Genomic DNA, 13,075 nt, shown 5'->3' with positions numbered 1-13,075 from the left:
GAAAGAGTTTTCGAAAATTACCACGGCTCACACTTTGTTAAACGGTTGTAATTAAAGCGAGGGTAACCGATTCGCGTTTAATAACTTGTGTAATAGGGTATATTCCCAAAGTCTGGACGGTATTTCGATTTTAAGACACCCCACTTAAACTTGGCTGTGTCAGAGTCAAATAATTTGACCTTCACAAGAAATACAATACTTTGATGGTCACGCTTCAAAAATACACATAATTGCATTCATACAAAACAGCCTTCACTATGATAACTTGACTATATGGAGTTTGGATCAGTTTAGTTCAAAGAACAAGGTCAAATGAGATAGAAACATCATAGTATTCCATTTGATGATATTCATGACGTAATGTTTTATACGCTAAATTGCCCGGGCGTTTGCCACTAGTTTTATTGTACAAATTCAGAATTAGTGGCAAACACCCGGTCTTTTACGGTGCTTCCGTATAAAACATTACGTCATGAACGTCACGAATATTGAGCCAATGTCATAAGACGAGCCTTCTTAAAACGAATATTGGTTATGTAACATTTTATTCCCTTCTAAAGAATAGGAGAGCATTACTGCTCCATCTTCAAAGTATGATGTAATGAACAGTTTTTGTAAGAAGCCAATTATTGGTCATTATGATCTTAATTCGGAGAGAATCCTGAGCAAAAGCTTACTGCAATCATCCAATCTAGCATATGACTAATTAACGATGTACTAAAGAAATTGAACAACAACCCAAGTCATGAACGGCTTCATTTTTCAAGTAAATGAAGGGTAAAGTTAAAATAAAATTCTTCATTTACCCTTAAATAGTATATACACCCACTTCTCACAGACCCACTGGGAACCCTTCCCACTGGACAAAAAATCGTCCCCGGTGGAAAATTATACACCAATTTTTGTCCCCATTGAAAATAATCAAATAAATCAATCCTCACTACAAAATATTATGTTATTTTTACCATCCCCACTGAATTTACTGACTTATAAAACAAAAGAATTTAAATCCCCAGTCATTAAAAATAAGGGAATATCGATCCCCATCGAGTTTCAGTCCGTTATTTTTACCCCCAATGAATGAAAAAATTTTACTGGGTCTGTGAGAAGGGGGTGTGTATATGGTAAACCCCAATTGTGGCTCAAAGTCTCAAAAAACTGCCAATCCATTCCTTGTTCTTACAAAAAAGAGTGCCAACTGGCTTTTAAGCTTATACATTTGAAAATAGGGGAAGCTCGTGCGGATGAGGCGATATAATATGATATGACTTTTCAAATCAGACAATACATCCGAGCGAGCTGACCAATTTTTAAGTGAATATCCGTGATTCTAAGTATCTGAGATTTGTTAGGTATATAGTGACGTCATGAAATATCCGAGAGGTCTTGAAAACGAGACACCTTAACCATCTTCAACTCAAAGTTCAACTGCAGACTTCAAGCACGACTTTATTTCAATTTGAAAGTCACTTAATTAAAACAAGTCTTTTCAGAATTGTAACTGAGCATTAACATGAGCTTGATAAAGTGTTTCACCGGATTTAAGGGAAAATGAATTTAATACAACACTTGTATTTTTCTAAACCAAGATAAATTTGATGACGACAGGAAAATATATCACCAAGAGACTGTCTATGTCATTCATTTCATGAATTGATTACAAAAAAGACTTATCAACACAAAAAATACAAATGCTTCCGAATCTCAACATCGAGGCTTTGCTGAAGAAAAACTGATATCTTTTCCGATTTCCCATATTAAAAGATGCCAATCATTTTAATGATACCCGCCTCTTTTTTTAATAATTTCTTAAGAAGACAGACCTACATGAAATTGTCTCAGTTTAACAATAATAAATTCAATGATAAGGTTTGCAATGTGTATTTCTTTAATTATAAGAAAAGCAATTGAAATAACCAAACGTAGGAGCTGTCAAAGTCAAGAAAATGCGTAGGGTATATCCTAGTACATATAGAATTTCTTTTAAAAGCTTAAATCAAATATAAAAACATAGGTACCTAAATTCAGTTTTGGGTCCCAAAACAATAGCGAAATTGTTTAAAACCATATAACCCTTTGGTCATTTCAAACATAACCAACGGGTAGAGAGCTGCTTTAGAAAAATATATACAGGTTAACTATTCGAGTTAGTTCATCCAATATTTCCTGCTCACCCAAATAGAAACTTATACGCATGCGTAAATATATCGTTCTTTGATAGTTAGGGTTAGGGTTTGTCGTTCTTTTTGTCGCTTTTTAATAGTTGTTTGTCGATCTTTTAGATGGTCTGGAAAAGTTAGATGAACAGTCTTATTCTGTCCAAGTTAAATTATAAAGGTCTGTTAAGTGTTAAGTTTCAATTACAGTGGACGCTCTCTAATTCGACGTTTTCGATCAAATTGAAAGTCACCGTCAAATTTGCTTAAGAAACTCTCATAAACTACGCTCTACTATTCGACATTCTATTATTCGATAAGCTCCCGTTTTCGATGAAAATTTGTCCCTTGAAGGTTTTTCGCTCTCTTATTCGATTTCTAGCGTGTAAAAAGGCCTTTAGGACGGAGTTTGAATGCGCTTGAATTATAACTTCGAAATTCGATTCCTCAAAACTTTTCAAAACAGGCAAATATCGAAAGTTTTCTTCCGAAGAACTTAGGTTTTCAGCAAGAACTTAGACATTTGTCCTGATTCGTGTTCAAACCAATCGAGTCTCGCTTATATTTTTCTTTCTCAGCTCTATAATTCGATATTTACCTCGTGTTTATCGGATTAGGGAGACTTCCTACTATTCGATACGCTCCCGTATTCGATGAAAATCCGATTCCCCTTGAAAATCGAATTAGAGAGCGTCAACTGTACTTTTATAGCTTAGTCTTATAATACAGTTACCTGAAATGAAATACAAAAAATCACAAAACTGTCTTTAACATTGAGAAGCAAAGGAAAATTTGAATGTATAGCACACCCTGGGGGTATGATGGTCGAAAAGAGTTTATCTAACAAAAACATACATGTCACGGGGATATTTAAAACAGACAAGAGAAATTTCGATTACACTTGAAGTCTTGGTAAACTATGAGACGATATGTTTTTCTGTTGCGTGACAAGCCAAAAGCAGTGAGATCTTATCTCAAAGTAGACTACATGTTAGACAGATTTGTAATGAAGTTGTCTGTACTGTATCTTGTTGTAATAAAATATGACCTCACCAATTAAAATTTTTTCTAGAACAGCCCAATTGATATATCCCCTTCTCACAGACCCACTGGGACCCCTTCCCACTGGAAAAATTGGCCAAAATATTGTCCCCAGTGGAAAACTATACTTAAATTTTTGTTCTCGCCGAAAATAATGCAATTTTCCCATCCCCACACAATTTTCTGACTTGAAAACAAAAGAATATGAATCTCCAGAAATATGGGAATATAAATCCCCATCGACTTTTGGTCCGTTATTTTACTGAGTCTGTGAGAAGGGCGGGTGTATTGATATACCTTGCATATGCTTTTTTTCATTAGAAAGACGACATACTTCAAAAGATTTCAATCAATAAAGAAGATGAATAAGCATGCTGTAAGTAACTTTCTAAGCGTTTAACAATACAAAGCTGTGGAAATATTATTGCATTTATGGAATCCTCAAGGTTCAAAGTACCTCTGTATCAAAAAGTTATAATCATATAAGGATATAAATTGAATTTCTTTATTGAAAAATTGAAAATATCTTTTCAACGATAGAACGTTTATGAAAATTTTAAGCAAAATAAGAATTAGTGCACACTTTTAAAGCGAATGAAATTTAACAAAGAAGGTACCCTAGCAAGATTGTCATTCAATTTAACAAGCTGAAAATCTCAAACTAGTATGAAAAGGTACACGTTTTTTTTTAATAAGAACAAACTATATAAGAACATAAGGCTTCGATGGCCAAATTGTTAAGAACAAGTTAAGACATTTTAAAGCTTTATGGACTCTAAAACACCGAATTTCTTAAGAAAATTAACAAAAATACTCAAAAAATGGTGAAAACAAGAACATGTTAAGAACATTTTTAGGCTAAAAACTCAAAAAGTTAAGAACATCCTAAGGCTTCAAAATTTTTGGATGTTCTTATAAAAAAACGTGTATTCTTATTGGTGTTGCTCACTATGAAAGTTATCTAGTAAAAAGAGATTTCTTTCTTGGGTTTAAACATCGTGTCAAGATTTTTTATATTTATGACTTTTTGAGACACTTGAGGTCACACATATTAAAACACTATCTTATTAGCATCCATCAGTCAATCATCAAACAGCTTAGGAGATTTAAGTCCACTATATAAACAAATCGATCGTTATTTTATTAAAAACTGTTGGTTTTTTTCTCTCATTTTTCCATAAGATTTATAATCTAAACAGTGTTACTTTAATTTTTTTATCACATCTCGCCAATCTTGATGTTAAGAAGATCAAGACCTTAAATCAAGATTTTTGACTTTTTATTTGAAGATAAAATATTCAAAAAGATATAAAGAATATCTTTAACATTACTTCCAATCTCACAAGTAGAGAATGCAATTTTATTGATAAACCTCTAGTAAGGACTTTGGTGGTATATATATGTAAATGATTGGTACCGACTATACTAAGCATTACTTAAGCAATCTCATATACAACCTAAACTAACACAAATCCCCATTCATCAAAAAACTTAATCCCTAATTACGGAAATTTACTTTCAGCTCATTAAATAGTGTAGTCTCTAATGGTACTTTAAAGTGCCTTTGTATTAAAAACCTCGACCACATATGCACTTAATAAGTCTAATATATGTAGTAATAGGTCATATGTTTCTGTGAAAACATCCTTTCAGAAGACACTGCAGTTTCTCAAAAGGGGCTGACTTAATTGTCAAATTTTACAATCAGACATGACAAAGGAACTGTCAAAAAATCATAAAATTGAGAAAAAATTCACACATAGAACCCTAATAAATGCGTTATTGTTGTTGTTTTTTATCTCTCCACATTTTGATTAACAACTTAAAAGACACAGCAACTTGAAAACATTAAAAAAAGTGGTCCTGAGGCACTTTAATTTGACCACTATAAAAAGATCAATTAAAAAAAGGTTTGTATGATAAGAGAGATGGAATTTTCCATTAATGGTGCCTCTATTCCGAAGAGCTATGCGAGGTAGAAGTTCTAATTAGATTTGTTGAAAAAATTAACTAAACACAAAGTTTTTCTTGAAACTTTTAGAAGCTCTTTATACAAAACTATATTACATACATTTTAGATTTTATTTTCAAACAATAGGTACGCATTGTTTTTCTATTGTTTTATAAAAGAAACATAAATGAAAAAGAAAAAGTGTTTGTTACCAGGTTTTTAAGTAGTTTTGAGAATACTTTGTGAAAAGTATATGTACTAAAAAATCTACGATCCCGGGCACTTTGGTTATTAGTCAAATAAAAGGATTTAAAACAGATTTAAGAAGAAAAATTTGAAGTGGAACAAACTTGAATCTACGTCAAAAGTAGCCTCAAGAGGGATCAGTACTAAGGATACTTAAGCCCTACCATAATCTAAATCAAAACCCCACAAAAAACATTTGAACACAAAATACTAGAGTGTTTCAATCATTGATTTAAATCTTGATATAATGTAAAGATTGTGTAGATAGATTTTATCGAGTAGGTACTCATGTAGATTGGAAAACAAATTTATATTTTGACAATCGAATGAGCCATTTGAGGCTGTCAATCTCAAAAAAAATTGACGACATTTTTCTTAATCCTTAAGATAGCTATCTCAAAAAATCATGTTGAGTTTAAAGCTAGATCTTTCAAATAAAGTCTTTTTTAACAAAAAAGCAGCAAATAGGATGATAGAGAGATCAAATCTTTTTTTAAAAAGGAGAAAACTTAATTATACTGAGAGCGCATTTAAAAATCTCTAAATCAAATGTAAACAAAAAAACTTTGTCCGTATAAGCTTTAATCATAAACAAACATGGATTTAAAAACTAACGTCTGAAACTTTATGGGACCCTAGAGAAAAAATAAGGTGGGGCTTACCCTAAATGTGTAACCAAGTATCTTCAAGCCTTTGCTGTATCTTGATAATTTGAAAATACGGAAAACACGAACTAGCCTCAGTACACGTAATATCGATAGACTGGATACATTTGTATTTGTCTGTTTTAGCACCAACATGATATAAAATGGTATAATCGCAACCAAATCAATCATATTCAACGGTTGATATAAAAATTGAAATTTACGAGGTGATGCAATGAGTCGTATACAATATTCAAAGGTAAACCATGCTATACAAGCTGCCTCGGTTGTAGCGAATACTGGCTCATAAACACGCTTCGTTGTAAATCCTTTGACCTCCTTTCTGGTTCTATTATTTGAATCGATCCACGTTTTATAAGTAGGTTCTTTAAATTCTGGTAAAGTTTCAATACAGAACATAACAATGGATAAAAGAATGACAGACATAGAGAAAAGAGAGACAATACGAGCTACGAAAGAAGTGTCCGGGAATTCAAATAGCTGCCATAGTTTCCGTAATATTTTGTTTTGTGGTAGTAGATTTTCGGATTCATTTATAGGGTTTTGTGGTATATGTGCTTGACTTTCTGCTTCAAAACCAAAAAATCTTAATTCTGCAGCAAATATACGATCATCCAAATTTGCGGGCTTCACCAGTACACCCGTTTGGCAATAAGTTAAAATAGCACCAAATGCCTTTCTATTACGATCAAAAAAATATTCACCATTTAAACTATCAAAAAATAATTCTCTCTGTGGTAAAGCCAATAAAGTTTCAGGATATTTCGCCAGTGTGCTTTCTAAAGTCTCATATTTTTTGCCAGATATATTGATACAAACTCTACGTCGATCCACTTGTCCATTTGTTACCAACGGTTCAGGAATTTTTATTTCATCTTGATTAGCCATCGTTTGAGCAACACAACTACAAACAGTACGACAAAATTTACCCAACTTTGTAGACTTCAATAACCCACAACATCCTTCATTAGAACCATCACCATTTTTTGATGTTGAACAACAAAATTGGTTTTTGTTTGTCGTTCCATGTTTTGGTTTAATACGAATTCTCAAATTCTCTGCCAAGTGACGCGCACTACTTGCTTTTCTATTCTGATTTGAACTCTCCCGCGTGTGTGTTTGACGGTGACTTAGTTTAGCCTTATTACTAGTTGTAGTAACCAGAGGTGCGTTTGTATACTCGAGAGGACTATTACTACTCGTAAACGTATCGACTGTTAGCATATTTTCTTTAAGGGCTATTGTTCTCTCTCTTTTTTTTTCTTTTCTCTCTTTTTTTTTTTTTTGATTTAACCTTAATACCACTATGATAAATATCTAAGAAAAAAAAGAATAATAAAAAAAACATTACTTGATGACAATAAAAGCTCCTCTCAGTGCTTTCTTAAACAAAAAGCTTAAGTGATTTCTCGTTTTTTTATGATTCTCGTCGCGGGAACATAATTGAGCAGTCATAATGCTACTATAGACTAATTATCCTAGAGCTTGAAAATGTCAAACGTCAAAAAATATATATTTTACAAAAAAAATTGACATTTTCTAATAATCATGAGATTTGGTATTATGCATTAACTTTTTTCTTTTCAATAAGTCTGCAACAAGAATGAAAGATGACATAGTCATAATATATGTTAAAAAATATGTCAAAGAGACATCACGTTAATAATAATTACCTTTTGTACACAATCAACTGACGTTGAAATTAATAAATTTGTAACATTAGCGTGCGGTATCACAAAATAATTTAAGCTACAGTATATACCAAAGAAACAGCCTTTCATTTGGGAATATAGGTAATTTTGACGGACCCATCTTTGAACTCAAGATAGAAAAACATGAATAACATTCAGATATTTCTAAGAAGAATATGCCCACTCAAATAATATTCAGACTTTTTGGGGTACATAGTATATAAACTAAATTTGGAAATTAAGTTTGAGTGTTGACACTCAGATCAGATCTTCTTTAGGTTATCAAAAATCTCAAAGGGTGAGAGTCAAAATATTTTTGTTTTTCTTATAAGAACATTTTGATTTGACAGTCATATGTTCTTATCTGATAAATAGGACTTAAAATATGAGTTTATGATTAACCCTGATTAAGAATGTTGTGGTTAACAACTCACAAATAGATATTGTGAAATTCATCCACAAATTTTACTAAAATTATACCAGAATTATATAAGATTTAACAAAGATTTCACAGTATTTTTCTTGGCTTTTATCACGTATAATGTTCTTATAATTTGATTTTGTTTACTATATGACCGTGTTATAAGACGACAAGTGTTATAGAAATTGACACATGTCTTTCCTGATAGTAAAGTGACGTACCATAAACTAACTTTCTGGTATGCACTATAGACTATAGTTTATTGAAGAAAGTTTTGTCGTTACTCACCTTTTTTTATAAGAACAAGTTTTATAAGAACAAGTTTTATAAGAGCATGAAAACATATTTTTTATCAGTTTTAAGTTGATTTCATACTCAAAGTTTCATGCCATACGGGATGGCAATCTTCAGTAAAATCCTCAGTTCATATGTACATTTAGGCTGAAATTGGGAAAAATTTTAAGAACATCGTAAGAACATAGCAAGTCTGATCCTGATCTTGTTCAAACTGCCTGTTTGGGCAATCTCAGATGATATTTGGCCAAAAAGCAAGATAGCCCGGGTCAATCTTTTTGACCTGGTGAAAAACCGTCATAATTGAGTGCTTTATCGCCTAAAGAATGTCTGATTTTTCGGTTTCCCAATTCGGAAGAATCGTCTCAACTTAGCTAATGGTGGGGACTGTCATAAAAGGGTGTGTTAACTGAAATCTTTCACTGAACTCTTCACCCAGCTGGCACACAACGTCGTTTCGACGTTTTTCTAATATTCACAACGTCCATATAACGTTAAATGAACGTTGAAACAACGTTGTGTGCCAGCTGGGTAGCTGAAATCAGGAGGCTTCAAAGTTTCAAGCATTACCGTAAAAAACTGCTCACTTGACGCGAATTGATCTTTTGATTTATTCTCTTAAAATTGTTCTCGTAAAAAAGGTCCGTGTGATCGTTTACGCTGTACCGCACCCTGGGGCCACAGGCCTACTTTCTATATAGGGAACATTACTTTTAACATCTAAATCATCTGCTATCAATAAACTAAATGTGTCGAAATTTCTGACGGGAAATCTCATTCAATTTTACGACAAGGTTAATCTCAACCTTGCCCCCATTTGACCCTTGAAGTAAAGAAACTATATACACCTCTTTTTCGATTTATCAGACTAAGAGAGGAAAAGTTCTTGAAGGGGAAGAAATTGTTGCCTATAGCGAAGTGCTATCAAAGTGCTATACTAGATTCCTTAACTCGAACAAATTTGTGTTCCCCGTGTGGGATCGAGTTATAGAGACTCCACTGTACTACATAATGAAGATTCAGGTGAAAAATGTCATAAGAAACAATCTTCGCTCTGCATCTTTGTTCTAGCTTATGCTTTTTTATAATAAAGACTTCATAAGAGTATAGAGCCGAAGAACACATTAAAAACAACTTAAACCTCTGGCTTCAGAAATTCTCAAAACGATAGTGATCTCAACAGCTCTTTTTGCAATGAGTTTAAGGCGCCTTAACCCTTAAAATTAGGGAAATCTTCTTTTTCTTTCTTATACTTGAAAACCATTATTGGGTACTTATTGGATTTAAAAAGAACGTCCTCTCGAGTGGATACAAAGAATATTTTGTCCGATATAAGTAAGGATCAAATGAAATATAAAAGAAGATTAGCGAATATGAGTAAATAACCGCTATTTTTAGCACTCATCCAACTCATCTTAATATAATACACATATCAACCTTTAAAGCGTGGAAAGACTGGGTTCGACTTTACCAAGAAGGAATAATGTCAATATGTTTGAAGCCGCTGTATTTATGTTCTCACAGACAAAGAACTTTGACGTCATTTCCTTGCAAATTCGTTACCATTCTACTCAAAAGCCGACCGCGCTTGTAAGGGTTGATAGGTATATTGAATGCATAAGAATTAATTTTAAGCTTTAAAATTGCCAATTAATATCACGTAAATTTTTACTTATTTTTACTTTCTTGGGTTTGTATAAGGTTCTTGTGTTCAGAGGATACTTCAAACGATATCAACTGGTGTAGCAAAGAACAAGTTCATAAGGGTCACAAAAAACCCTTGCCCATCGACAACGGTGTGCCACCAAGGTTAAAAAATTTGACCCTACATGAGACATTAAAATTGCGAAAAAGGCACAAAATTACACAAAACTTTCGAGATTTCTAAACTTTTCTCAAAATTTGTATTTTGTATATACGCTATACAAGATTATTGCGACCATACTTAGGACCCAGAGAGTTGAAACCATTTCAACAGTTTCACAGTTCGGCAGGAAATCCGTACCAATTTTGCCTAAGCAACTAAACCCCACTTCCTGCATTTAAGGCACAAATGACCCTCAAAGGGAAAATCAAGTCGTAATTTCAATTTCCTTTTCAGGCTTTTTCCTCTCAGAATTTAGATAAGTTCCTTTTTCGGCACTTATCAATAGCCTCAATGAAGGTCATAATATATTGAGAATTTTGGTTATTTTAACGTTTTTCAAGATTTAAAGTTCTGGCGATAAAGTCGATTTTACTTTACTTATCTCTTTAATTCTCGTAAGTCTCACCTAAGTCTCATGTTAAAACTCAGAGTTAAATCTCTACCCTTTCGAACCTACTTTAGAGCACTTACAAATCGATTGTGGTTCAAAAACTTCCCGGTGGATTTCCCTTTTTTCTCAAATAAAATGACCTTGATTGCTGAAAAGAAAATTTTTTTCAGTAATTTCGGTTTCGTTAGAAGTTTTGAATATAAGTGACCAAAATTATTAATAATGCTTCCCACAAAAAAATGTACTGACAGAATTCATGGTATAAAAACCATCTAGAACCGAAAAGAAAAACTTTAGTTCTTGAGGTCTTAATATGATGAACCAAATTTTAAAAAAATTAGATTTATTTTTCTCATCTATATAATGCATTTTGGCGGCTTCGATTGGTTTGGTTTTATTCGTTTATGCATCCCGAACAAACATACCATTTTCTCAGCACAAAGAGCTCAAAAGAGTAATGTTTTTTTTAATGTGGCAATATATGCGTGGGTCACCGAAATAGGTTCTTTCTGTTACAAATTATCAACCCTGTCCACATCCCATACCAAAGATCTGACGAGCTAACGAGTAAGAAAACGAATGAACGAGGAAACTAACTGTCGAATGAGAAATCGAACGAATGAGAGACTGAACCGCCGCGTGAGAAAACGAATTGACAAGCGAGAAAATGAACGAATGAGCGAATGAACTAACGGATGAGAGAAAAAAACTAACGAGAGAGAAAACCAACGAATGAGCAAATGAATTGACAAATGAAAAAACGAACGAACGAACAAGAGAATGAACTAACAAGCAAGAAAACCAACGAATGTACTAACGAACTGACGAGTCAATAAAACTTAAGGAACGAACAAATGAACGAATGACAAACAAGTAAACTCTAAAATTAACCAATTAAACTAAATAAGATAATGCACACACTACCAAAAATAACTTTGCTCCAACCAACATATCCTGAGAAGCGCTAAAGTACAAAACACAAAGCGACAAATTAAAAACCAAAACCTAACAAGCGCAATCGTACCATAAATTTCCTGCACAAAACACTGGGAAAATTTCAACGTGAGAAATTAAGGATTTTTTAAGAAGAGAAGATGGGAAGAGGTTGACAGTATTTTAATCCAAAGGTTAATCATGGTGAAGGTTGAAAAACAATCGTCTAAGACTATAGATTCTTGTTTGGCGACGCCAGTGAAATCTTGATGGAGTCTCGTCATGGCTTACTTCGTTCATCGAACGTTATATGGAGGTTTTGAACGTGACATAAACGTTTAAACAACATTTTGGGCCAACTGGGTAGTCTTTCAGTCAGGTGAAGATTTTTATAAGGGCTCCAATGATTGGCCCAGCTACTAGACCTTACAGGATAGCTTTGATTTTCTCGTAAGATCACTGATTCCAGTGGCGGATCTGAGTCGGTTCAAAATTTAAGATGGAGAGTATTTCAGTTATCCATACTCCTTATAAGGAAATCGAGACTCTCCACCATAAATTTTGAACCCCCTTAGATCCGCCACTGGAACCGATTTTTAAAAAAGAATGGGCTCAGATCTAAATTTTAGTAGACTCCGTAGACATTAAATTGTTGTAAATTCCTCATCATTTAACAAGGTGAAATGACGTCACAGAATGAGTTAAAACATTCATCAACTTTAGAATTTGTCATAAAGAAAGCTTCATCTAAAGTGGGGCGCAAACCGGCCAACATGTTGGCCGGTTTGAGGTAGGCGCCAACATGCTCGAGAAGAATCAAAAATGTTGGCCAACATTTACTAAATATTTAATAAATGTTGGCCAACATTTCCGCCAAAATTTGCATGTTTGTCGGTTTGCGCTGGGTAACCAACATGTTGGCCAACATTTCGACCAACATTTTAGTTTTCGAACGTTTTTTTACGTTTTTCGAATGCTTCTTCATTGGAAGCCCGGGAGGGGCACTGGGTTTGCGGACTGACGGTATGTGCGGGCCAAAAATTGGCTTTTAAAATTGCACCCTTACAGTGCAGCAAAAATCTGTGAAAATCATACCCTTAGAGTGCATTTTCCCCCAAATTTTCCATCCCTTTCGTGCAAAAAATGGTCAAAATTCAAGCATTTTTGGTCAAAATATCTAGATTTTTCAAGAATTTTCTAAAATTTCTACCCTTACAGTGCATCTCTAGTTTTTCCGACCCTTACAGTGCATTTTAAACATATTGGAAAAGGTACCCTTAGGACCCGCACATACCCGTTGGTCCTTTTGCCCAGCTGCCCCCCCCCCCGGGATTGGAAGTCAAAAACAAATGAATGAACATTTCGTAATGTTGGCTGCTTGTTTTTTTTTAATGCACCACCGCAAACCGTACCAACATG

The 13,075-nt window shown here is 33.6% G+C and overlaps 1 protein-coding gene across 1 annotated transcript in view; it reads right to left on the bottom strand.

Annotated features, from left to right (window-relative positions):
- LOC136803606 (shaker-related potassium channel tsha2-like) overlaps window positions 1-7,372 on the bottom strand; it is a 10,831-nt gene extending 3,459 nt beyond the window's left edge. The window contains exon 1 of the mRNA XM_067060330.1: window positions 6,057-7,372. Within this exon, the coding sequence (XP_066916431.1) occupies window positions 6,057-7,283 (1,227 nt within the window). The 5' untranslated portion in view covers window positions 7,284-7,372. The remainder of the gene's footprint in view (window positions 1-6,056) is intronic.
- Between the last annotated feature and the right edge of the window lie 5,703 nt (window positions 7,373-13,075).

This window comes from Clytia hemisphaerica, unplaced genomic scaffold, assembly GCF_902728285.1.
Source record: "Clytia hemisphaerica strain Z4C2 unplaced genomic scaffold, Clytia hemisphaerica genome assembly, whole genome shotgun sequence".
Lineage (NCBI taxonomy): Eukaryota > Metazoa > Cnidaria > Hydrozoa > Leptothecata > Clytiidae > Clytia > Clytia hemisphaerica.
The sequence above is the reverse complement of the archived record's forward strand: the minus strand, read 5'-3'. Positions and strand labels throughout refer to the sequence as shown.